The sequence below is a fragment of the Schistocerca nitens genome, chromosome 1 (genome assembly GCF_023898315.1).
Source record: "Schistocerca nitens isolate TAMUIC-IGC-003100 chromosome 1, iqSchNite1.1, whole genome shotgun sequence".
NCBI lineage: Eukaryota > Metazoa > Arthropoda > Insecta > Orthoptera > Acrididae > Schistocerca > Schistocerca nitens.
Window position 1 is genome coordinate 248,520,441 of NC_064614.1, and position 27,890 is coordinate 248,548,330.

General features: G+C 44.2%; 1 protein-coding gene across 2 annotated transcripts in view; it reads left to right on the forward strand.

Moving 5' to 3' along the window:
- LOC126247056 (calaxin) overlaps nt 1–27,890 on the forward strand; it is an 87,969-nt gene that overhangs the window by 20,048 nt on the left and 40,031 nt on the right. For both annotated transcript variants that reach the window (XR_007545387.1, XM_049948445.1), the window contains exon 3: nt 5,546–5,799. Coding sequence is in view for 1 of the 2 variants with exons in the window: in XM_049948445.1 (XP_049804402.1) it covers nt 5,546–5,799 (254 nt within the window). In the remaining variant the exon portion in view is untranslated. The remainder of the gene's footprint in view (nt 1–5,545; nt 5,800–27,890) is intronic.

The window sequence follows — 27,890 nt, forward strand, 5'->3', positions numbered from 1 at the left end:
TTTAATCAATATAATACCCTTGTAATGTCAAGCTAGTAAACCAACAAGGCAGCATTTGTGAACCAGAACGAATAGAAAACGCAAAACTGAAGTATTTAAGGTATAGTTTTCTATTGCAGGAAACGTATTTCAAAACATTTTACATTCACATTACATTTCTGTTATTGGAGGTAATATGATATATTCTCTTTTCTAGAAAGCACAAAATCATATGAGAATGGGCCAGAAGGCTGGAATTACTTGTGAACCGATAAAATTATAAATGCAAAAGTGGAAAATGCCACATTCTTTGATCCTTTCTTTGGTTCACATCTTGCTCGTCTTGCTTGTCTTCTTCTCAGGTTCTGACTGAAAACTCTGTTGTCTACCGATTTTCTTCTTTAGTAGTTTATGGTGTCATTTGTTGAGATCCATAGCTCTTGCTAGTCTTTTTCGACTTCTGTGAAGTAGACTTAGTTAATTTTTTTAGTCAGATGGTAGACTAAGACCTATCAGGTGACCACGGGATAAAATTCCCCCTTTTCTAACGGCATCTGCAGTTTTCCCCACATGTGAACATAGCGCTTTGTTGTGCCATCACGTATACTCTTCATGTTCTTGACTGGACCTACATATACCTCAAAATCTGCCTTTCTTTGGCTTATAGTTGACCTGCCAGTCCTTTGTTGTTTATTTTGAAGCAATCTGCTGCACACAGAGATTCTGATCGAATGACTATACAGTAAGGCATTGGTGAACACTTATAGTTTGTTATAAACATCTGTGGTTAGGTGATGTGCCATTTCTAATTTGTAGATCCGTGACTTACAGACTCCTTTGGCACAGCTGTTGGACTCTATCCACTCCCCTACGTATTCAAACTTTTGTCTGCTTTACTCTACCCTGATTCAGCATAATTCGCCGATCACTTCCATGTAACCTTGACTGATCTGTTTAGCAGCTGTCAAGAGAATTCGAAAAAAAGCAAGATCATTGGTAAAAGCGACACAGACAACTCTGAAATACTTGTTCTTACAGCCTAATGTGGCTTTATTATCAACAAATTTTCTGCTCAGTTGCTTGTTCCACTTGTGAATAACTTTCTCTGGAACGCAAATGAGGAGCAGAAGTGAGATTACTTCTCCCTGTCTCACCCATATCCTAATGTCAAAGCTGTCCGACTGTATCTCCTCTAAGTTCGCTTTGGAGGTTGTGTTCAACAGTGTCTACTGAACATTTTATTTATGTATGTTAATGACAAATGAAATATGAAGGCAGTGGAACTATATTCCCATATAAAACAAATTTTATTCAGATGTTTCACTTATTAAACGCTGTATATTATGACAATTACAGCGGGATGTAAGTACGGACGCACTGACTAGGACAATAATTTTTGTATCTTGTGTAGCCTCTTCTAACTACAGTGTGGACCTGTGACGGAGTATAAAGACGATTACTGAAGTGCTGCCGCAAAGCGTCAAGAAATGTTGCTGGAAATGAGGTATGGAGCACGTGGCAGGCACTATAAGCAGGCCTAGTGATCTTGCTGGTCAAGCTAGCTGATAAACATTGTAGAGGGGGCAGGTAGATAATGCGAGAAATGTCTGTAAGGGTACTGTTTTATGGAAAGTCCCTTACGTTGCAGGGGTGGCAACAGAAAAAGGGAGAATAATTTCCTGTGTGCGTCAAACAATATTTAGTATTCGTTCAGCCAGCAGCAGACGTGTGCGGACACTTTAGGCTATGGCTCCCAACACTATGACTTCTCAGTGAGCACATAATTTTATTACCTAATTCGCTAGTGCCGTCACGAAACCTTCTCTCATCAGTAAGCATAGCTTTGCGCCGTTTATCTTCCTAGTTGCTTTTTTCGCCATACCATTGTTGTCGTACTGCTCGGTAACGAATGAGAGCATGCCTGGGGAGCGACATCGCTCAGCTCCATGCAAAATTTGTCCTGATTTTCTGCTGCGATTGGTGCTTGTCTGATGCGGAAGGCCAGGCGAGTTTAAGCATTGGTTATGCATTGGACTCCTGTTGGGGAGAGATCGGGTTCAAACCCCTTACGGCCATATAGATTTATTTTTTCCTAATATCCCTTAACGCCTAAATGTAAATATCGGGGTTTTTCCTTTCGAAAGAAAAAGATCGATTTCCCTACCTGTCCAATCCGAACTACTTTTCAGCCTCTAATAACATCAGTGTGGACGTTTAACCTAATCGTCTTTTTCTTCGAGACGATAACTAAGGCTTGTGCAGGTGCGAAATGTGACATTGTTGGAATTTAGACAGTTTTGCGAAAAATACACGTTGTCGTCGCCCTGGCATGTCTACAGTGTTAAGTGTCGCAGTTCGAGTCTCGAAACAACACACTAGTCTTTCAACGTATCATTTTCGTTTGTGGTGGAGCCATCGTTTCGTTTACACTACATTGTTCCAGCTCAGTACCGCCCACTACTGAAGTCCCAAGCAAATGTTACCTTCTGCGTCTTTTCAATAGACGTGTTAGTTTTTCGTTTCATAAATGTATTTCGCTTCCTTAGCACATCCATATGTTTATTTGAAGCTCCGTTATCCCTAACGTTCGCAGCATTTATAGCAAAATAATAAAACGAGGAAGATTAAATATTTTTCACTATTGCTGACATATTCGTCACGAGAGACTGCGCAGCTTTTTTGAGATTTAGAATTTATACTTTATTTCATCGTCACAGTTGCGCATCTATTTTGATCACCAATAGTATATTTGATCTCTTCCGGATCTATGTAGCTACGTAAGCTACGCGTCTTGTCTGTACGGAAATACGCAGCAGAATACAATATTCGCATTAGATAGATCCTAAAATGATCACATATTGGTCCAAACTAGTCATCACCGAAACAACTGAGCAACTGCAACCGTGAGACAAAGGAAAGATATGAAACGTTTTTACTCTTGCTAAAGTAGTAGTTAACAGTTATCTTTAAGGGAAGGAGACTGTAATTAAAAAATCTGACATTCACCTCCTGCTGTTTTTGTGGGAAGTATTATAGTCTGTTAGTTCTTCTTGCACATGACACTGTGTGGTATTCTTACAGTGATGCTGGCTGACTGTATAACTAACAAGTCTCGCTGCTGTGTCAGTGTTTGGTGATGTCTGTAAAGTTGATGACATATCCAGGTGCCGGCTGGGATGGCCGAGCGGTTCTAGGCGCTACAGTCTAGAACCGCGTGACCGCAACGGTCGCAGGTTCGAACCCTGCCTCGGGCATGGATGTGTGTGATGTCCTTAGGTTAGTTAGGTTTAAGTAGTTCTAAGTTCTAGGGGACCGATGACCTCAGGTCATCATAGTGTTCAGAGCCATTTGAACATATCCAGATCGAAAGCTGTAAACATGTGGTGATAATAAACTTAGTTTACAACGTTCTATGACTATCGATAAGAAACTCAACACTTTTGAGATTATTTAATGCAATAATACGAGATAAATTGCTCTATGTTTTTGGGATTCCTTCTGGGAAAAATTGTGAATGCGACAGATTACATTAGAAGGTAGGTCTTTTTACTTCTTCGATTAATACTGAAACACCGTAATTGTACTATTTTTACATCTTGTGTCTTATACCTAAAGGTAAGGAGATTTGAGAGCGGCACTCAGTGGTTGCCAAGAAACTACTGACGATTTGAAACTTACCTAGGAGAACTCGTTTTTCTACAAGGGTCATCATCTTCTTAAGTTGTTAGCAAATAAAAGATGCTACTCATCGGGTAACTGACCTTTTTTCATAAATTCCTACATAATCACCTGTATGTGATTATATTGAGAAGGATTAAAATACTGTTACTACTACTACTACATCTTTCATTTCAGTTCTCATCCTTAACTCTACAACAATTCCGTACTTGTTTTGTTGAAATTTGTGCATGGTTCAAATTTAACTGTTAAATTATGCATTAATAATTTAACGGAAAGAGAACTACCTCTGATACCGACTGAGCATTACAAGTATTCAGAATGTGTTGTGAGCACAACAGATAATGTTTCGCGTACTAGACCTGCTAACACAGTTCAAGAAATCTATAGCTTTTGAAAGAGTATCGTGGCGTTCTGTTCATAATTTTTCATTCTCTTTTTTTTCATGCGGAACATTAGTTTGCCCCGTTTCTGAGAAACATTTGTTAACTCGAATTTAGCGCGTGGTTGTGTCTTCACATATAGTCTATGTCCTTTGACTGAGCCTATAAATACCTCAAAATCTACCTTCTTTCGCTTATAGTTGATCTGACAGTATTTTATTGTTTACTTTGAAGCTTTCTACTGCACACAAAAATTCTGTTCGAATGGCTATACAGTAGTATTTCAGTATGGCACTGGCGGACACTCGTCGTCTGTTATAAACATCTTTGGTAAGGTGATGCGTCATTTCTAACTTGTAGATGCGTGTCTTAAAGACTCTTTTGTCACAGATGGGAAGTTATCAGCATGCTGAAGATACCTGAGATACTTACTGACAGTTCTGAAAGTCCTTTTTTGCCTTTCTAAAATCACTCAAGAGTACGACTGAACGACTGAGCTGATTTCTTCCATTAAACGGCTGCCGGATGCCTTATCTTCCCTTGCCACAAATGAACTAATGTCAAACATTTATAATGATCACGTAGCGCAGAGAGACTGACTCTCATGATGCGTTTCACAGTTGAAGATCTCGTGCTTGGAATGACATGGGCTTATATTAGGAAAAAAAAAAAAAAAAAAAAGTATTACTAGACGCGTGAAAGATCTCTTGCGCGCGTCGTTTGGTGATGATCGTGTGCTCAGCCGCCACTTTCGTCATGCTTGGCCTCCCAGGTCCCCAGACCTCAGTCCGTGCGATTATTGGCTTTGGGGTTATCTGAAGTCGCAAGTGTATCGTGATCGATCGACATCTCTAGGGATGCTGAGGGACAACATCCGACGCCAATGCCTCACCGTAACTCCGGACATGCTTTACAGTGCTGTTCACAACATTATTCCTCGACTACAGCTACTGTTGAGGAATGATGGTGGACATATTGAGCATTTCCTGTAAACAACATCATCTTTGCTTTGTCTTACTTTGTTATGTTAATTATTGCTATTCTGATCAGATGAAGCTCCATCTGTTGGACATTTTTTGAACTTTTGTATTTTTTTTTTTTTGGTTCTAATAAAACCCCATGACAATCCAAGCATGTGTGTCAATTTGTACCTCTCTATCTACATTATTCCGTGATTTATTCAGTTTTCAAATTTATACTGACTTTTTGATCACCCGGTATAATGAAGAAAGACGCCGTCTGGGTTACTTGATACGTCCTTGTTCGGATAACTGATTTCGACGCGTAACGTAGGTCATCTTCAGACACACATATCTGTACTGATAAGTGCAGCTTGTCATTAGGGCGAGGACGCAGAGAATTTGATCATCTTGAAAAAAAAAAAAAACATAGCGAGTGACCGGAGGGTGTGTTTCTTCACTATCGTGGTACGTTTTTTGGCTACGAGTAGTTGTCTGCTATGTAGTGCAAGAGAAAGCGATATAGAGACGGACGCCCCGTTGCAGGGACTGGACCGCGTGGTGTTCCGCGAGCTGCTGCACAACACGTTCGACCTGGTGACGGAGGAGGTGCTGATGGACCGCGTCTTCTGCGCCTTCGACCGCTGCAACGACGGCGTGGTGCGGCTCGAGGAGTGGGTGCAGGGGCTGTCCGTCTTCCTGCGGGGCACGCGCGAGCAGCGGACCGCCTTCTGCTTCCTCGTCTACGACCTCAACAGCGACGGCTACATCACCCGCGACGAGATGTTCCACCTGCTCAGGTCAGTCCCTAACACTGCAGGCGAGGCAGCCGAATGGGATATGCTTACCACTGACTTATGCAAAGTAACAGTCGAAGGTGGTCCTTTCATGTCACCCTCAGAATCATGTGAGTAGACCAGCTCGAGATAAGAATTTCAACGACATACACTACTGGCCATTAAAATTGCTTCACCAAGAAGAAATGCAGATGATAAAAGGGTATACATTGGACAAATATATTATACTAGACCTGACATGTGGTTACATTTTCACGCAATTCGGGTGCATAGATCCTGAGAAATCAGTACCCAGAACAACCACCTCTGGCCGTAATAACGGCCTTGATACGCCTAGGCATTGAGTCAAACAGAGCTTGGATGGCGTGTACAGGTACAGCTGCCCATGCAGCTTCAACACGAGACCACAGTTCATCAAGAGTAGTGACTGGCGTATTGTGACGAGCCAGTTGCTCGGCCACCATTGACCAGACGTTTTCAATTGGTGAGAGATCTGGAGAATGTGCTGGCCAGGGCAGCAGTCGAACATTTTCTGTATCCAGAAAGGCCCGTACACGACCTGCAACATGCGGTCGTGCATTATCCTGCTGAAATGTAGGGTTTCGCAGGGATCGAATGAAGGGTAGAGCTACGGGTCGTAATACATCTGAAATGTAACGTCCACTGTTCAAAGTGCCGTCAGTGCGAACAAGAGGTGACCGAGACGTGTAACCAATGGCACCCCATACCATCACGCCGAGTGATACGCCAGTATGGCGATGACGAATACACGCTTCCAATGTGCGTTCAACGCGATGTCGCCAAACACGGATGCGACCATCATGATGCTGCAAACAGAACCTGGATTCATCCGAAAAAATAACGTTTTGCCATTCGTGCACCCAGGTTCGTCGTTGAGTACATCATCGCAGGCGCTCCTGTCTGTGATGCAGCGACAAGCGTAACCGCAACCATGGTCTCCGAGCTAATGGTCCATGCTGCTGCAAACGTCGTCGAACTGTTCGCGCAGATGGTTGTTGTCTTATGGACGTCCCAATCTGTTGACTCTGGGATCGAGACGTGGCTGCACGATCCGTTACAGCCATGTGGATAAGATGCCTGTCATCTCGACTGCTAGTGATACGAGGCCGTTGGGATCCAGCACGGCGTTCCGTATTACTCTCCTGAAGCCACCGATTCCATATTCTGCTAACAGTCATTGGACCTCGACCAACGCGAGCAGCAACGTCGCCATACGATAAACCGCAATCGCGATAGGCTACAATCCGACCTTTATAAAAGTCGGAAACGTGATGGTACGCATTTGTCCTCCTTACACGATGCACCACAACAACGTTTCACCAGGCAACGCCGGTCAGCTGCTGTTTGTGTATGAGAAATCGATTGGAAACTTTCCTCATGTCAGCACGTTGTAGGTGTCGCCACCGGTGCCAACCTTGTGTGAATGCTCTGAAAAGCTAATCATTTGCATATCACAGCATCTTCTACCTGTCGGTTAAGTTTCGTCTCTGTAGCACGTCATCTTCGTGGTGTAGTAATTTTAATGGCCAGTAGTGTAGTTATAAAACCGCCATCTTAGTGTTATAAAAAGTGCTAGGCAGTTGCTCTCAGTCCTTCTCGATCGACGTCGCCATGGCAACATACACCATCTGATCACAAATATCCGGATACTCCTACATAACGCGGTATTTACCACTATGTGTCACGAGAAGTAGTACTGTCACTGTACAAGGAGGCGCGAAGTACAGTGTTGTCATTAGAGAAACAATAATGGGTCTGTCAGGAGAGCTCATCGATCTCGGATGTGGAGTAGTCTTCGGATGTCATCTGAGTAACAAATCCAGCAGGGACGTTTCAACTATTCTCAATCTGCCCAGCTCGATTGCTAGTGATGTTATTGTGGAGTCGAGAAACCAAAGAACAGCCAAAGCTGAACCAAGAACAGGCAGCCCTTATGTACCGATGGATAGGGACCGGCGATCGTTGCAACGATCAGGCAGCTTCTCATAAGCCACACATTTCTCTGGACCGACGCATGAGTGGTGTATTGAGCCACTACAGAACAGTATGCGGCTGAACGAGTTATCTGGAGAGATGAATCGCACTATACCGTGTTGCATACCGATGAAAGGGTTTGAGTTTGGAGAATTCCACGCAATTTTTACCTGCCAACTGTGAAGTTTGGAGGAGGGTTTGTTACGGTACGGGAGTGTTTCTCATGGTGAGGATGTGGTCTCCTTATTGCACTTAAGAAAGCGCTTATTGTGGAAGCGCATGAATGCATTTCACAGCATTCTTTGCTGCATACAGAAGAGGAAAAGTTCGGAGACGATGACTCTGTTAACGTGACAGTAACGGCCGTCATAAAGTAGCATCCGCGAGGCAATGGTATATGTACAAAACCTTCCCGAAATGCACTTGCGTGCTCAGTGTCGCAGCGTGAAAGCAATGGAACATCTTTGGGACGTGTCAGAACGTCGATTTCCCTCCAGGCCCATGTTTCCAATATTACTTACTTATCTGGTTTCGGCTGATGAGGAAGAACGGGCTGCCATTCCTCCACAAACTTTCAGACTCATTGAAAGTGTCCTCAGCAGAGATGAAGCCGTCATAAAGACGAAGAGTGGACACACACCTCATATTAATATTGCTGTGTCTAGACAAGACAGTCTAGACACAAGGGAGGTAGCCGAAAGGGCACGCGTCAACTCAAGCCGTCTTGCGTTAAGTGTGTAGTCGCTAGCAATGTCGTCCGTACAACTGGGGCGAGTGCTAGTCAGTCTCTCGAGACCTGCCGTGTGGTGGCGCTCGGTCTACGATCACACAGTGGCGACACGCGGGTCCGACATGTACTAATGGACCGCGGCCGATTTAAGCTACCACCTAGCAAGTGTGGTGTCTGGCGGTGACACCACAAATATTTTCTAGTAAGTGTCCTGATACTGTTGATCAGATAATCTATCAGCACATTTTCCATAAGATGGGTGATTCTCGTCATTGCTTTCCTTGGAAAATAATATTGCCTCTCAATTCTGGTTAAACTCTTGTTTCATTACTTTTTGGAGTGGCTCGCAGTAGAAGACCAATGTGTCTTTCTAGGTTTTCTGTATATATGTGTGTGTTCTCGAATGTATAGTTCCATTGAATTACAAGGTATCCTTTGATCACAGCTAGGCGCTGACTTCAATCACGGTTCTGGTAGGCCTATTACAACTATATTCTCACTGGTAAAGATACCAGTAAATACGTATTATTCGTTTCTCTCTCGTAAATACTTTTTCTTGTTATGCTAAGTAACGGTGGCAGGAAGGAGAAAGGAAAGCCCCTGCTATCAAAGTTACCGGTCAAAAAGGCAAGTAGGCAAAGAACACCGAGTTCCTACTCTGATTCTGGCAAATACGGTAACGTAGTTTTGTGCTCCCTAAGGGTTTGACTGTGATGCGTCACCAAACCGTCGGGATGCTTAATTTCGGTGACCGCTCTCGAACTCCGCCATCAGGGTGGCTGATATCGGTGTTTGTTTCCATATAACCATCGAAACTCCCGATGGAATCAGAAAACTATTACCTCCATGTCGTTGTTCCTGGATCACGCTAAACGTGGTTTCTAACAAGACACTGAAACGACTAATGTTATTGTAATGTACAGTCAAATTCGCAACACTAAAGTAAATTTCGAACTTAAATATCAACCTTTAGAACACATCGTAAATGAAATGTAGAATGAGTCGGTTCTTAATTGCAAGCGACCGCTACGGTCGCAGGTTCGAATCCTGCCTCGGGCATGGATGTGTGTGATGTCCTTAGATTAGTGAGGCTTACGTAGTTCTAAGTTGTAGGGGACTGATGACCTCAGGTGTTAAGTCCTATAGTGCTCAGAGCCATTTGTACCTTGACTGCAAAAACAGTAACAGCTGATATTTGTCGACTACGGCGCCATCTGCCATGAATGAGAAACAATGGTTTGAGGAAACCGTACGTAATTTTCGGTGCAGAATCCGAATCCATACAGATTACAGAAATGGATGTATTACATCTGCATCTTCGTGATTACTATGTTATTCACAACAAAGTGCCGGCAGAGGGTTCAATGAACCACTGTCAACCTATCTCTCTACCGCTCCACTCTCGAAAGGTGCGCGGGAAAAAGAGCACTTATATTTTTCTGTGCGAGCCCTGATTTTTCTTGTTTTATCGTGATGATCATTTCTCCCTATGCAGATGGGTGCCAACAGAATGTTTTCGCAATCGGAGGAGCAAACGGGTGATTGAAATTTCATGATGTTTTAATGATCGCCACTCCAATTCATGTATCTTGTCTATGGCACTAGCGATAATACAATGCAAGCTGTCCTTCCTTGTGATTTTTCAGTGTCATACGTCAGTCCCATCTGACATGGATCCCACACTGCACAGTAATACTCCAGAATAGAGCGGACGACCGTGGGGTAAGCAGCCTCTTTAGTAGACCTGTTGCACCTTCTAAGTGTTCTGCCAATGAATCTCAGTCCTTGGTTGGCTCTACCCACAACATTATCTATGTGATCGTTCCAATTTAGGGTATTTGTAATTGTAATATCAAAGTATTGAATTTACAGCCTTCATATTTGCGTGAATTATCGCGTAATCGAAATTTAGCGGATTTCTTTTAGTACTGATGTGAATAACATCACACTTTTCTTTTTTCAGGGTCAATTGCCAATTTTTGCACACCACAGATATCTTGTCTAAATAATTTTTCAATTCGTTTTGGTCATCTGATGACATTACAAGACGGTAAATGACAGGATCATGTATGTCTGTATGTATGTTTGCATGTTCTACATCGTCTCCTAAACCACTGGACCGATTTCAACCAAACATATTCATATATTCCTTACTGTCAGATGAAAAATGGCTGACATCGAAATAAGTGTCCAAGGAATAGAAAAGCAGCTGGAATCACTCAACAGAGGAAAGTCCACTGGACCTGACGGGATACCAATTCGATTCTACACAGAGTACGCGAAATAACTTGCCCCCCTTCTAACAGCCGTGTACCGCAAGTCTCTAGAGGAACGGAGGGTTCCAAATGATTGGAAAAGAGCACAGGTAGTCCCAGTCTTCAAGAAGGGTCGTCGAGCAGATGCGCAAAACTATAGACCTATGTCTCTGACGTCGATCTGTTGTAGAATTTTAGAACATCTTTTTTGCTCGAGTATCATGTCGTTTTTGGAAACCCAGAATCTGCTATGTAGGAATCAACATGGATTCCGGAAACAGCGATCGTGTGAGACCCAACTCGCGTTATTTGTTCATGAGACCCAGAAAATATTAGATACAGGCTCCCAGGTAGATGCTATTTTTCTTGACTTCCGGAAGGCGTTCGATACAGTTCCGCACTGTCGCCTGATAAACAAAGTAAGAGCCTACGGAATATCAGACCAGCTGTGTGGCTGGATTGAAGAGTTTTTAGCAAACAGAACACAGCATGTTGTTATCAATGGAGAGACGTCTACAGACGTTAAAGTAACCTCTGGCGTGCCACAGGGGAGTGTTATGGGACCATTGCTTTTCACAATATATATAAATGACCTAGTAGATAGTGTCGGAAGTTCCATGCGGCTTTTCGCGGATGATGCTGTAGTATACAGAGAAGTTGCAGCATTAGAAAATTGTAGCGAAATGCAGGAAGATCTGCCGCGGATAGGCACTTGGTGCAGGGAGTGGCAACTGTCCCTTAACATAGACAAATGTAATGTATTGCGAATACATAGAAAGAAGGATCCTTTATTGTATGATTATATGATAGCGGAACAAACACTGGTAGCAGTTACTTCTGTAAAATATCTGGGAGTATGCGTGCGGAACGATTTGAAGTGGAATGATCATATAAAATTAATTGTTGGTAAGGCGGGTACCAGGTTGAGATTCATTGGGAGAGTGCTTAGAAAATGTAGTCCATCAACAAAGGAGGTGGCTTACAAAACACTCGTTCGACCTATACTTGAGTATTGCTCATCAGTGTGGGATCCGTACCAGATCGGGTTGACGGAGGAGATAGAGAAGATCCAAAGAAGAGCGGCGCGTTTCATCACAGGGTTATTTGGTAACCGTGATAGCGTTACGGAGATGTTTAATAAACTCAAGTGGCAGACTCTGCAAGAGAGGCGCTCTGCATCGCGGTGTAGCTTGCTCGCCAGGTTTCGAGAGGGTGCGTTTCTGGATGAGGTATCGAATATATTGCTTCCCCCTACTTATACCTCCCGAGGAGATCACGAATGTAAAATTAGAGAGATTAGAGCGCGCACGGAGGCTTTCAGACAGTCGTTCTTCCCGCGAACCATACGCGACTGGAACAGGAAAGGGAGGTAATGACAGTGGCACGTAAAGTGCCCTCCGCCACACACCGTTGGGTGGCTTGCGGAGTATAAATGTAGATGTAGATGTAGATGTAAAATCGCTGTGGAGATAAGAACCGTCTATCTACCATAGTTCAGGAGACAAGATGTCAAACAATGAGATGAGTGGAAAGTGCCGAATCAGGCATGACGTTTAAATGCATCGCTTCTGTTTTAGTAACTCGTATGTAAATTGAAGGGGAGAGGGAGAAAGGAAACGAAAGGGAAAGAACTACTGATTTCAGCTGCATGGAGGCTTTATGCGGCATGAGCGGCGACGAGTGAAAACATGTGCGGGACCGACATTCGAACCCGAGATCTCCTGCTTACGAGACAGATGTGTTAATCGCTGCGCCACCCGGCCACAGTGTTTTCACAACTGCTCGGGCTATCTCTGCATGTCTCCTGGCAGACCCACTCTCCCACCTAGCGTCACCTATCAGCAGTCTCCATCCATGTCGGCCATGCGCGCTGCTCTGAGATTCCAAGAGGTCGAACGTAATTGGCGCATTCGCACTGCAGGTGGTAGATTCATTGCCCATCGAGGCGAATCAATTATATGAACGCGTGGTGTCTGTTCTTTCTGACATGTCCGACACAAATGTATCATTGTACGGCACATAGTTCGAGATATGACGTCATAAACACCGATATGCATGAAAAATTGCCGCTCCGTGTATGAAGTTTTAATATACAGAGGGGTCCAAAAAATGTATCCACTGTTTAAAAGTCCATTACTTGCAAACTAATTGACAGAGTTGTCTCATCTTTGGTGAAAGTGTAGCTCAAAGTCCAACTTACAGATATCACTGTAGGTCTTCGAAATGGTCACCATTAACATCCACACACAAACGATGCCGCCGAACTGCAGCACGAACTACTGACTGCAACATGTTCAGTTGGATATTTGCACATGAATGTACGATGGATTCTCGAAGTTCATCCAATGTGCGTGGCTTTTGTCGATAAACGACGTCCTTTAGTGTTCCCCCCAGGTAAAATTCCAGAGGAGTTAGGTCTGGGGAACGTGGTGGATACTCCATAGCACCTCTACGGCCTATCCATCTTCCTGGTAGATTTTCGTCGAGATACGCCCTATCACGATTTTGGTAGTGGGCTGGGGCACCATCTCGTTTAAAGTAAACTCTTCCGTCTCCATACAAGTCTCGAATGGCAGGTAAAATGGATGTCTGAAGCTTCTGAAGGTACACCTCACAGGTAACTGTGCCGTCAAAGAAGAATGACCCAATCAAGCCCCGGTAAGACAACACAAACCAGACATTTACTGCCTGCCGCAGGTGGCCGAGCGGTTCTAGACGCTTCAGTCTGGAACCGCGTGACCGCTACGGTCGCAGGTTCGAATCCTGCCTCGGGCATGGATGTGTGTGATGTCCTTAGGTTAGTTAGGTTTAAGGAGTTCTAAGTTCTATGGGACTGATGACCTGAGAAATGTTAAGTCCCATAGTGCTCAGAGCCATATGAACCAAATTGAACACACTTACTCCTGGCAAATTCACAGCTTTGTCTACATGGAAGTTTGTTTTCGGCGGAGCGGTAGATGCAATTGTGGCGATTTACTGTACCATTGAGTTTGAACTGTGCCTCATCAGGCCACACAATCATCTCTGCAAACTCCGTTCTACGATCTGGGTCGTCCTCGTTCATTGCGTGTAGCAATCGTGGGGTGTAGCAATACCACTTAAAAACTGACTTCCTTTCATCGAATGTAAGCCTTGCACCAGCCATATTTACTCGAATAACTAGGTGCAACTAAGAACAAAACACTGACTATCTGGCGACTGTCATCTGACAAAACAAAACTACGCAATACAAACGCTAGTGTGGCGATTGCCGGAACTACAAACTATTTCACTACTAAAGATGAGACAACTGCGTCAATTAGTTTGCGAGTTACGGACTTTTAAACAGTGGATACATTTTTTTGACCCCTCTGTATTTTCTCTTTACTACAAAGACACAAAGACACTCCTACGGTCGAGTCAACTTAAGTAAATCCCTGGCAGCGCTTTTGATAGTTAACTGCGAAGTGCAAACTGCTGTGGACGAAAAAAAGAGTCGTTCATAGAGCTATGTCCGCCCCTGGAAGCTGCGTGGTCAGTGCGACGGAATGTCATACCTAACGGCCCGGTTTCGATTCCTGGCTGGGTCGGAGATTTTCTCCGCTCAGGGACTGGGTGTTGTCTTGTACTTATCATCATAATTTCATCCCCATCGACACGCAAGACGCCAAAGTGGCGTCAACTCGAAAGAGTTGCACCAAGCGAACGGTCTACCCGACGGGAGGCCCGAGCCACCCGGAATTTCCATTTCCATAAAGCTATGAAGAGGCGTTGCCGTAGAGACGCTTACAAAATCTTAAATCACGTTGCAGATACGCGCAGCAGCTTACAAGCATACGGACTATGTCTGGGATACCGTACATATAGATCTGTACATTATGCATATTTCTTTGAACGATTGTTTCATAATTTCAAACGTGTTTTCACGAATACATGAAAATGAATTTTTTTTATACTACACTACAAACACAGTTCATCTTTTTCGTTTCTAGTAGACTATTGGCAAAATGAATACACGGGCAGTGCCGGATTTGTCAGCTTGTATGCAATAAAAATGGGGGATTTGATTCGAAACCACAGAATTTACCCCACTTACGCAGGAGGGGTGATTAGCAGGTGGCCAGTTGTAGTACAGAGAAATATTACCTTTGCTAATATAAACTTTTCACCAAGAACTTTTTTTCGTACGATGCGTCGTTTTCGAGATATTTAGTTGTCTCAAGTTAAAACAAGTAATCTGGACAATCTTTCTTGCTGCGTGCGAATTAATTTGAGACGCGCAGCAACATCTCGCAGAAGACTATCCTGCTACAATCGCCTCCTACCCTCTACCCACCGTATTGGTAATTTCCGACCGGCCTAGTTTCTTTCTGCTCTCTTTTTCACATATTCTATACCTTCGCTTTAAGTTTCCCAGCACACAAGCTGACGCTTGCCTTATGAAACTGCGCTACACCTATCAACATAAAGAATTATAGTTTCATTGATATCGGCGTTGTCTTCGTGACAGGCTGAGAAATTTCCTCTTCCTCATGTTAACGCTGCCTGCTTTAACATCCCTTCTCTTCCTTAGATGCCAGAGCTACGATCGTATATGAGAACTAGCTGCTCTTGCCGACAACGTTCTGCACGTGTACGTAAGCATTGGTAGGGCAGGGCTGTAGGAAGTTCGCTTTTGAGAAGCCCATTCCGCTGAGGTTCCGCGTGGAGAGTTCATTCGGCGTTACTGCCGTCCATAAATTCCGACGCCGGGAAGCAATTGGGCGCACGGAGGAGCGGAGCGTCGACCCGCCCGAGTCGCATCCGCGGGCCCGCCCACTACTTTGCGGAGATAGAGGGCTCTGCTCTGCCAGGCCGTCGCCGTCGCTGCCCTATCTCCAGGCGCCATCGCTGCACGGCTTTGCTGCGTGCCGCCGCCGCGTCGCGCAGAACGCGTCGCGTGTCAACGTATCGTCTGCCCGCTAAAGATACACCACTGTATGCCGATTACAGAAGTTTGCTCATGTCCCGTTAGTACAGTTCGTAACGTAAACACAAAAAAACTACTTGCCAGAGATGATAACACAGAACGTGAGCAAGGTAGTGAAGACCATCCAAAATTCTATATACTCTGGTGCAAATGAAAAGTGTTACTGCATGAAAAACTTGACTGGAAGCTTGCAAGGCTACACTGGTCTTGTGGTATGATCTGAAAGTCTACAGATGATTATGAGTTTACGCCCTAACAGCAATCACCTTCACTAGTCAGCCTTCTATTTGCTACGTGGCCCATGCATCTACTAATGTGATTTTGCCCTTTGACAGTGGTGGTTGTTGTTGTTAGCCCGCATCAGAGATTATCACTTTTATCAGAGTCTAAAGGAATTTGACTGCTGAAATAATTTAATGAAATAGCGGCCCTTTCATTATTGTAGTCAATTATTGACTGGTGATTAATGTGTCAACACAACACTGATCTTTTATAAAAAGTTAAGACAAAGATTTAGTGATTGTACAGAAACCAGATGGCAGTTATAAGAGTCAAGGGACATGAAAGGGAAGCAGTGGTTGGGATGGGAGTGAGACAGGATTGTAGCCTCTCCCCGATGTTATTCAATCTGTATATGGAGCAAGCAGTAAAGGAAACAAAAGAAAAATTCGGAGTAGGTATTAAAATCTATGGAGAAGAAATAAAAACTTTGAGGTTCGCCGATGACATTGTAATTCTGTCAGAGACAGCAAAGGACTTAGAAGAGCAGTTGAACGGAATGGACAGTGCCTTGAAAGGAGGATATAAGGTGAACATCAACAAAAGCAAAACGAAGATAATGGAATGTAGTCGAATTAAGTTGGGTGGTGCTGAGGGAATTAGATTAGGAAATGAGAAACATAAAGTAGTAAAGGAGTTTTGCTATTTGGGGAGCAAAATAACTGATGATAGTCGAAGTAGAGAGGATATAAAATGCAGACTGGCAATGGCAAGGAAATCGTTTCTGAAGAAGAGAAATTTGTTGACATCGAGTATAGATTTAAGTGCAAGGAAGTCGTTTCTGAAAGTATTTGTATGGAGTGTAGCCATGTATGCAAGTGAAACATGGACGATAAATAGTTTGGACGAGAAGAGAATAGAGCTTTCGAAATGGGGTGCTACAGAAGAGTGCTGAATATTAGATGGGTATATCACATAACTAATGAGGAGGTATTGAATAGAATTGGGGAGAAGAGGAGTTTGTGGCACAACTTGACTAGAAGAAGGGATCGGTTCGTAGGACATGTTCTGAGGCATCAAGGGATCACCAATTTAGTACTGGAGGGCAACGTGGAAGGTAAAAATCATAGAGGGAGACCAAGAGATGACTACACTAAGCAGATTCAGAAGGGTGTAGGTTGCAGTAGGTACTGGGAGATGAAGAAGCTTGCACAGGATAGAGTAGCATGGAGAGCTACATCAAACCAGTCTCAGGACTGACGACCACAACAACAACAACAACTTACATGAAGCTATTGGGTATTTATGTTGGTAGTTAGTCTGCTACACATTGTACAACTTGTTATGGCTTTGACGTTGTTGTGTTTTCTCATATGTTTTGGAGAGATGAATACGCTGATTTCTGTGACTTATGGTCGTTTGACAACGCACTTTCTACGAATTTTCAAACATGGGCAGAGTTTTCGCCGCCAATAAATCGTGAACTGTTGGTGACACAAAGAGACGCAACAAATAGTTAACACTCCACTGGTTTGTAAATACTAAGGTTTGTTTGATTTAACTCTTTATTCTGAGTTAAAACGTTGATAACACACTCTGAAATTATCTAACGCTGAATAGACTTTGATGGATTTGTTCTACACAGAAGTTATACTACACCACTGGCCATTAAAATTGCTACACCAAGAAGAAATGCAGATGATAAACGGGTATTCATTGGACAAATATATTATATTAGAACTGACATGTGATTACATTTTCACGCAATTTGGGTGCATAGGTCCTGAGAAATCAGTACCCAGAAAAACCACCTCTGGCCGTAATAACGGCCTTCATACGCCTGGGCATTGAGTCAAAAAGATTTTGGATGGCGTGTATAGGTACAGCTCCACTTGCAACTTCAACACTTTACCACAATTCCTCAAGAGTAGTGACTGGCGTATTGTGACCAGCCAGTTGCTCGGCCACCATTCACCAGACGTTTTCAATTGGTGAGAGATCTGGAGAATGTGCTGGCCAGGGCAGCAGTCGAAGATTTTCTGTATCCAGAAAGGCTCGTACAGGACCTGCAACATGCAGTCGTGCATTATCCTGCTGAAACGTAGGGTTTCGCAGGGATCGAATGAAGGGTAGAGCCACGGGTCGTAACACATCTGAAATGTAACGTCCACTGTTCAAAGTGCCGTCAATGCGAACAAGAGGTGACCGACACGTGTAACCAATGACACCCCACACCATCACGCCGGGTGATACGCCAGTATGGCGATGACGAATACACGCTTCCAATGTGCGTTCACCGCGATGTCGCCAAACACGGATGCGACCATCATGATGCTGTAAACAGAACCTGGACTCATCCGAAAAAATGAGAACAAGCGGTGGACTGTGATTCTGTTTGCCTTAACAAGCCGGAGCAGCGATACTACAGCCCTTTCTCGATGTGTAGCGCCGACGCAGGTGGCGGTCGTGGTGGAAGCGTCTGCAGAGTTGCGCTGAGCGGCGCCTGTAATTCGTTATTGCGGGCACTAAATACGCAGAGTCGCGGCTGACTGTCTCTTAGACGGAACGCAGTTACTCTGTAATGGAGCCCTGAAATCTCGGCAGATTGCAGCGTGTGACACTCCCGTTTGCCAGTCATACCATGGACAAATTTGACTCTCTTATACGGAAATGCGCAGGACATCAAACGTCAAGGCGGCAGACTTGACATAAATAAGATTTCCCTCGGCCCTGCGAGTTGTCCGAGATGACTGAGGTCTAACCTGTGGATACAGCTAAGTCCTTATCACAGGCTCCCCAGTAAAGACAACCAGTGTGAAGTCACATTGATGACGAGTGTCCCAAGTGCAGCCCACTCATAACTAGAGTGGAGACTAGAATTCTCTCCAGATCGGAGTCTGAATCAGGAGACCCATTTTCTCCGCGCCTTACTTTCCATCAAACCTCGGTAAACTCCACAAAAGTACTCACGCAGCCGCCCCCACAAGGGTTTCGCGTGAATCACGTGATTCCACGAGCCCCGTTCTCATCTCTAAGTCATCTGCTTTACCCATCGGCCAATCCTTGTCAAAGTTAATCAGCCAATTCCTGACTCATAAATTCCCACGCAGAGAGGAGAAGACATTGTGCTCCTGACTTGTTTTTCAAAAATGGTTCAAATGGCTCTGAGCACTATGGGACTTAACATCTGAGATCATCAGTCCCCTAGAACTTAGAACTACTTTAACCTAACTAACGAGGTCATCAGTCCCCTAGAACTTAGAACTACTTAAACCTAACTAACCTAATGACAGCACACACATCCATGCCCGAGGCAGGATTCGAAACTGCGACCGTAACAGCAGCGCGGTTTCGGACTGAACCACCTACAACCACTCGGTCACAGCGGCCGGCACTTGTTTTTTCAAACAGCCACTTTAGGCAGTGTGTTTCGCGTTTCCATTTAGGCCTAATGTGAACACCACATTTGTCTCAGAGGTCATTCATGATCTGAATGGACCGAACATTACAGTACGTCCAACCAGGAGCCTCAGTGAAACTGAGAGAAGTGCTTGTGTGTCCCAACACCATTTCAGAGCCGCTGTAAATGGTACATTCCATTCTAAAACTGTTTCAGAGGCCTGAGTGCCTGAGTCTTTCCAGAAATCTCGGCAGGCAGAGGGACAACACCTGACGGCTCGATCGATAGCGCCCGGTCCGTGGTGAATATGGCAACTCACGAATTTTTGTGGCCGCCATCCCTTTTCACAAAGGGCATTTACCATACTGTTAAAACGCCTTGGCCAAGTAACCTAAATTTCTCTTGTGTCCCCGCCCCTGCCGTAGCTAGAGGCGCCTAAGAGGTAGATCACGTTAGACAGTTTTTTCGTCTCTTTGGGCGAAAGTATTCACTGCACATCAGTGCGAGGAATTCTTGGGGCCAGCGTTCTGTCCCCAGTAAGTGCTTCGAGATGTTCCTTTCCCTAATAGCTTCACATGGCTTCCAAGACCCAAATATCCACTGCAAGATTTACTGTTAATTGACCAAATTGCCTGCTTGTTCTCAATTCCAAAAAAATACTTTTCAAAGGAGAGCCACCATAAAGATCCCACATGCATTAACAATGTACATGTTCATGTTGATAACATCCTGTCATCTCACAAAAATGTCCGCTCCTGGTAGCTGAGTCACCGAAGTGGCGTGAACTCGAAAGACTTGCACCGGGCGAACGGTCTACCCGACTGGAGGCCCTAGTCACACGGCACTTCCATCTCACAAAAATAATGTTTTGGGTGTAAAAACAGTATTAAAGAGTAGCCTTGAATATGAAAAACAGTGAGACAGTGACTCATCCTCTCTCAAGCTGTCCAACTGATAGTCCATTATTTCTACGCTTGTGGGATACTCTATCTGACCAGAAGGATCCGGACACCTACTAGTAGATATTTATATAGGATGTATCCATCCTTCGTCTTTATGAATGTTTCAACTATGCTAGTGGCACTTTCAGGTGCCTGAATCTTTGTGGAGTAATGGCAATCCATTCTTCTTCAACAGCAAAACCGGAGAATGTAATGATGTTGAATGCTGAGGTCTGGAGAGCCGTTGACACTGTAACGCGTCTCAAAAGTGTTCCACTTCCCTGGGAAGACCAGTCCACTTAGAAATGTTATTGTCCACAAATTCTTACCTTACAGATGCTGCTTTGTGATAGGGTACATCTTCATGCTGATACAGTCATCTTCTTAGAACTGTTTCTGTATTCTATGCAGAACTCAATGCTATAAAATGTGTTCATACCCTTCTGAATTTAGTATTTTCTTAAAAACATTAGAGGACCACACCCTGAACAAGGAAAACACTCCCATACCGTAACAGCATCTCCTCCGTACTTTAATGATGAAAGGTAACGGTCTTCACACATTCGCCAAATTCAAACCCTTTCATCGGATTGCCAAATAACTCGTTTACAGTCATTCACTGTGGAGTGTAGTCGCTCTTTACACAACCCCAAAACGTCACTTACCACTGACTACAGGAACGAGTGCCTCCAGAGGAACTGCTCGACCATTGTATCCCATTGCTTTATATTTTGGGCGTGCAGCCGCGCAAATACAGCTTCTTCAACTGATATTTCGGCCTCGTGTCGTCCGGTCATCTTCAGAGTCGCAAGGCTGACGACAAGGTAACAAGCGTGGCCTTATATACTCCACCGCAACAGTTTTCGTCGTGAATACGTCTTGAAGACCAGCATCAGGTATGGGACAACTGTCAGTGAAACACAACTGAATCATTTTCAGTGTAATACATTTTGCGTTATCACTTCAAAATTAATTATGCAACGAAAAGTACGTTATGTTACTCACACACTATATAACTAAAATATGTTCACTTATTTCTCGTTCTGTGAGCAGAGGAAAGCATGCGGTGCAAAACAAATATGCCAAATTTAAACAGGCGCAAAATCCTCAAGATCGGCGATCTTTTACAGAAGCTCGAAATTTAACGTGGATTTCAATGCGAGATGCTTATAACAGTTCCCACGACGAAACTTTGTCTCGAAACTTGGCGGAAAATCCAAAGATATTCTGGTCGTATGTGAAGTATGTTAGCGGCAAGAAACAACCAATGCCTTCTCTGCGCGATAGCAATGGAGAACCTATCGAAGACAGTGCAGCCAAAGCAGAGTTACTAAATACAGCTTTCCGAAATGCCTTCACAAAAGAAGACGAAGTAAATATTCCAGAAATCGAATCGAGAACAGCTGCCAACATGAGTAACGTAGAAGTAAATATCTTCGGAGTAGTAAAGCAACTTAAATCACTTAATAAAGGCAAGTCTTCTGGTCCAGACTGTATACCAGTTAGGTTCCTTTCGCAGTATGCTGATGCATTAGCTCCATACTGAACAATCATATACAACCGCTCGCTCGACGAAAGATTCGTACCCAAAGACTGGAAAGTTGCACAGGTCACACCAATATTCAAGAAATGTAGTAGGAGTAGTCCACTAAATTACAGGCCCATATCGTTAACGTCGATATGCAGCAGGATTTTGGAACGTATATTGTGTTCAAACATTATGAATTACCACGAAGAAAACTATCTACTGACACACAGTCTGCGAGGTGCCGGGGCTAGTAGTGTATTTATCACTAAATTCTACTAGAATCCACATGTGTAAATCATGCTCTAAGCCCCCCCTATTCTAACTCCGACTTTTGCTGTTGCACAAGGATAAAAAAAATACGCGAACTGACTCTAATCAACCCTGCTAGTGGAGTAGAAGAGAGTTTGGCACCTGCAGTAATTTAATTTGATACATAAGTTAAATAAACAAAGGTTTCATTAGCATAGTGAGGAATGATAGGGTTGCTCTATTGATTAACAGAATGAAAGTTCTGTTCAAACTAACAATATGATTTATTAAGATTAAACACAGAATAGTAAAAGAAACACAGCAAATTTATAAAACATCAAATTGGCTAAAATTGGAGATTCATACAAACACTATAAAGGTGAAGTTGTCCCTAACTTAGATCGTGAGGTTTAAGACGAAGTGGTATGTGGAGCCAATTCCTTTCCACTCAAATCTCAAGAGAGACACACAGCTAACCCAATGGTAATTGCTGTTACTCGAAACTGAACAAAGTTAGAAAAGGATGAACAGGCGCGCTCTGCTGAGCTCTGATTATCACCTAGGAAAATCCCTATCTGCCGGTGCTGCGGATGTACATTACCAACAGTCTTCTTATCTCCCAGAACACGATCTGGCGTACCGCAGGCGAGGGCTGGCTGCTTCAACGTCCTCGACCGAAAGGCGACTGCTGACTCCCCAGAGCACCCGTACAGGCCGAACACACAACCTTCCCGCCCCCACGACAGTGGTCGTGGTTACGTTCCAATCAGCAACACCAAAACCGGCGGAAATTCCACTCCATTGCCGGAGCACTACCATTCCACCAATGGAGATTCTTGGCGCCAATTTCTGTGCTGATTTTGCCCCGTCACGGAGCTATGCCCTTAGCAAGCCAATCACAGTTCCTATTTTGCAGAAAGCGCGGTAATTTTCCCGCCCCAGCTGCCTGGGTACATAAGTCATTCCCACGCGTCGCTGGTAGCCCGCCAGAAAGTGTTTTCGCTAAGCTTCTGCGAAGCAACGGAACCACCAGCCCAGCCGCCACTTCCGGCTTTCGCGGCCGCGTCTCCTGACAATGTCGGCGTCCGGAGAGTATTCACTCGGCCCCCACACCTGTCAGCCTACCCTTTCATAGTGAGAAGAGCCCGCCTGTCACTGGACCACCCGGGTGGCGAGAGACGCTACATGGGAAGTCCGCGTGTGAAGGAACAACGGAACCTCCACCGCATGCAACTAGAGAGGAGAATCGTAAGATAGAAATATGAGAGGGGGCTCATGCCACCTCTCATTGCCCCTACGCCATTTTAGATTGTAATTGGTGAGCGGTTGGCTCACTTAGGAGCAAGGTAGTGAGTCAATCGCCCAAGAACAATCTTACAAAGTGACTCCACATGCCGCACTCTATAAAGAAAATCACTGCAACTGAAAAATGCAGCTCATAGAGGGAGGATTATTTATGATGTAGCCAACTTCACCTTCTTAATATGGAACACTAACACTCACATCACACATCCATACCCAGGGAGCCCCTTCCAAACACCGATTCACGCAGACATTCACGCTCTAAACATGGCCCGGGCATCTGAGCCAAATATGGAGCAGTTTATTCTTTACAATCAGAGTTGGAGTGCTCCGCAATTAAATGCCCAAGATGTTACAACAATTTTAATCATTAAACTAACCTGACCTCACTCACACATGGTAATATTTAAGTTAACAATCTCTTTGTGAGTTTTCCGAATCTAGTTACAACCTCCGATTCATTCTGTCTCCCTGCAGCAAGAATAACCTTTACAAAATGTTCCCTGAACTGATGGTCCATTCACAATGACAGTGGTGGTATCTGCTTCAGTTTATGGGGACTTCAGGCACACTGTTAGCATACACACAACAATAAACACAAAATACAAAAAAAACATGATGTGGAGAACAATACAGTAATCTGTAATAAGAATTACAGTGTAAAACACAAACGCATACAAGGTATAACATACATTACAGAAACAACATAAGAGAAAGAAATTTAAGAAAAACAAAAAAAACAAGGTTCATGGGGCATCAGATTGTGCGTGCACATTGCACAAAGTTCACGACTGTGCTGAGAATGAGGCACTAAATCACATTGTTAGAAATATCCGTGGCACTTCACAAATTCCACCGTACTGACATCACATAAGGCTAAACGTCGGGTGTAGTTGCTACGTTGTGGCAACAGCAATAGGGAGTTCTGGAGTGTCTGCAGTACGCTGTTGAGATTGTAGTCATACCCACGCATATGATCACGGCAGTACGGTAGGAAGACACAGTGATAGGTTCTCCTCACGTCGATTAATTGTCTCTGAGATCTCCTTGTTGGGATACATCACTAGTCTAGGTCTCTTCTCTCGCTGGACAGAACTTTACGTTTCCCAATATTGCAGTTCGACGAGGGATGATGGCACGTGGAGTGACTCCACAAGTGTGTGAGGTCATCCATACAGGATCGAACTAGGAGCGACTATTGTTAAAAACTGCTCTCTAATAGAGAGGAGAAGTAAGACATGAGACCATACATTTGTTAGTGTGGCACGATGCTGCTTTGTGTATGCAGATCGGCCAATGCTAGTGAGTTGTAAAAACCCAAACAGGTGAGTATAGAGCGTCCCTTTCTGTCCTGAGGCACATGAGGCGCAGGTTCTGACACGATATGTGATCTTCTTCGTGTACTCACGACAACGTGGTCTGCCGCAGGGAATCCCTCCAAGCGGCTGCCGCGTCCGGAGAGCTAGCAGGCTGTCGCGTGTCAGGGTCAACGGCCAGCCCCACTTTCGCTTGTGGCGGGGCGAGGGTTGCGTGTAATCCCTCAGGTAGGCAGCCGGGTGACTGTCAGCGTGTAGGACGGGACGCTCGCCCTCTAGCAGGTAGCCCAAGACCTCTTGTTTTTGCGCTGGCTGGCCTCTGCATTGCCACGATACCCGTCATCTGCACAGTTCTGACAAAAATCTTAAGCCTAACTTTTTCCCATGACCTTCTATGTTATAATAAATTTACATAGTGATACATTGATGGTCTGTCATTTCAGACACTCTTATTTCACTTTTATAGTTATTAATCTATGGCAATCATTATAACATCTAATCTAGACATGGAAATAATTTATTTTGATATATGTGTAGAGACTGATCTCAGTATGTACATGGTGTGTGATAACTGATGCTTTATAATGGATGAACAACTAAATGTGCGGGCCCGCACTAATATTACTATTAATTATATAGATCGACAGTAGACATGCTTCAAGAATTAACTACCATATCCCAACGATCTACATTCTACGTCTTTTAATTAAATTATGTTGTTATGCAGGTCTAAGTTTTACTGTGCTATAAAGAACATGCAACTACGCTACTTTCGCTCGCCCGTCGTCCCTCCATCTCGGGTCTGTGGTTTGGTGACCTGAAAAATAGCAACTCAACAGGCGCGCGCCACACTTGTGGTAGAAAACCCCCACAATATTAATCTAGTTATTGCTAAATCCTACAGTTAACTTATCCTAGTATCGTACTTTCCCTTTTATTTATTTATTTATTTATTTTATTTATTTATTTATTTATTTATTTATTTATTTTTTTTTTTTTACCTTATACAATACCCTTACATAGTTCCTGTTACGCTGAGATGTCTTGCTGCTCGCCGCTATTGACGACAGTGATGTGCGCGCCGTACGACATGACCTCCGAGTTTTCATTACGCCTCACTGAAACTCCAGAGACTGGGTTAGCCATGGCTATACACGACAATAAATTTATAGTTGCAACTTCCTTCTCTATGTGAAGCGGTTTTCGTGATCAAAGTACACCTTTCCAGAAGCAATGTAATATGACCAAGCCAGGACTGGTTCCTGTTGAGGATTCAGACACCCAACACACGCCAGCTACACAGTATGTCACGAATATCCAAGTACAATTCCTTGGTGATTCATCTGTGACAAAAACGAGCAGCACGCTAAATCCCCAACCAGCACATTAGCATGGTAGGCTTTTATGCCCTCATTTCTCTCGTCTAGGGCACCATTAGAGTCAAATGCTCACAGGTTCACCCCGACTTGCAAGACAACGATACCGGCGCAGCTCTGCAAAAACTATACTGCCCATATTCACCCTCGAAATCGCGCAATATACCACAATCGTGCAGTGCACTGACGCGTGCCTGCAAGCATTGGTATGAACGTCTCACGAACTGGTTGTGGCCGCTATGGAGCGTATCACGACCTCTCAGAACGCTTCTAAGAGCACGTTCTTGTATGCGCCCGTTTGTGCGACGTCTCGTCACTCATCCTTATCCCTTAACATGGACACCAGATAGGAAAGGACTAAAACATTGCTCATGGAAAGGTAGTGTCTCCTACTCCATCGACATTGGAGATCGCAAACATAAACAAAAAGAGGATAGCAGCAGTAAATTCTTATGCAAGACAACGCAGCGTGTTAACACTTTAGCAATCTTAATCTATTAATGCAACGGTTATTGTTCCCCGAAAAAAGGTTCATATCTTTGCCTATTCTACTATGTACATTTCTTACACTACTACTATTCCACGAACTTCTTTGTGTGAGAGAAGTGGTGGAGTCCTATGGACTAGCGTCAATCCCTTCTTAGACTCCCCCTCCTCTGACGTGTATTAGGATTTGGAGGTCTAATTTCTATCTCCCGGTTCTCCTGTTGTCCTTGATTTCGCTCTCTCCAATTACGGTCGCTTTGCCGTTCGTCATTCCTCCTGTCCCAGATTCCTTGTCTAGATTGACCTTGTTCCCTAACGTTCTCGTTTCCGTGTCTCTGGTTTCCATAACCTTGACTTGCGTAACCTTGATTTCCGTAACCCCGGTTTCCTAACCGACGAGCGCGATTATGCGATCTGTTGTCGTCTGCCCTTGCTGGCCCGTGGTATTTGTTATTTTGCGCCTTCTTCCTGTCCTTTGCGTCTTGTTTATCGAAGACTACTTCGAGTTCGCGCAATAGACTCTTGAATGCTTCTATGTCAGATCCACACTTCCCGACAAGTGTCTGTTGATACCTAATAGGCAATTTGGAAAAGCAAAATTTAATGATTTCTCCGTTGCTATATGGACTATCTAAAAACTGATTCTTCTTGAGTAAATCATCAAAAAATTTGGTTGCGTTCCTATGCCCGGACACTTCCAGTTCAGGACAAAATATTATTTCCTCTTTAATCCTGTCTTGCGTTTCCTTTGACCAGTAGGTACGCAGGAATGCACCAACAAATTCCTGATAGGTCCGACACGTCGCTGCCACACCCCGCATCTTTTCCGCGGCTTGGCCTTCGATGTGTCCACACATGAATTCTAATTTTGCGTGGGTTGGCCATGCTGACGGTAATGAATTAGTGAACTGCGTCACCCAGCTCTTCGGATGCATCGACCCTCCATTATCTCTGAACTTCTGGAATTTTAGTATCGACAGGAAGTGGTTGTGATCAAAATCCGTTCTGATCCTCGCACTGGTGTTGTCACTCGTTTCCGATACTTGCACGTCTGCTGAGTGTCCTGCTCTATCTTGCTGATAAGTGTGATGTGCTACCTCTGTATCACAGTGGAAGTGGCACTCAGAATTCACTCTCCTAAGTGGGCTATAATTATTGGAGCTATTACTCGCTGTTTCTGCGTGTGCAGTGTTAGTTCCGCACTCGGTCAATGGGCTAGAGCACGGCGGGCTTTTCCTCGGAGACACAATTCTTTGTACTCCATCATTGGTACCCGAACGCGCAGTGCTCGTGTGCCCGTTTTGCTCTAGTTTTGCTATCCGACTCTCTACTTCTTCCATTCGTTTCGT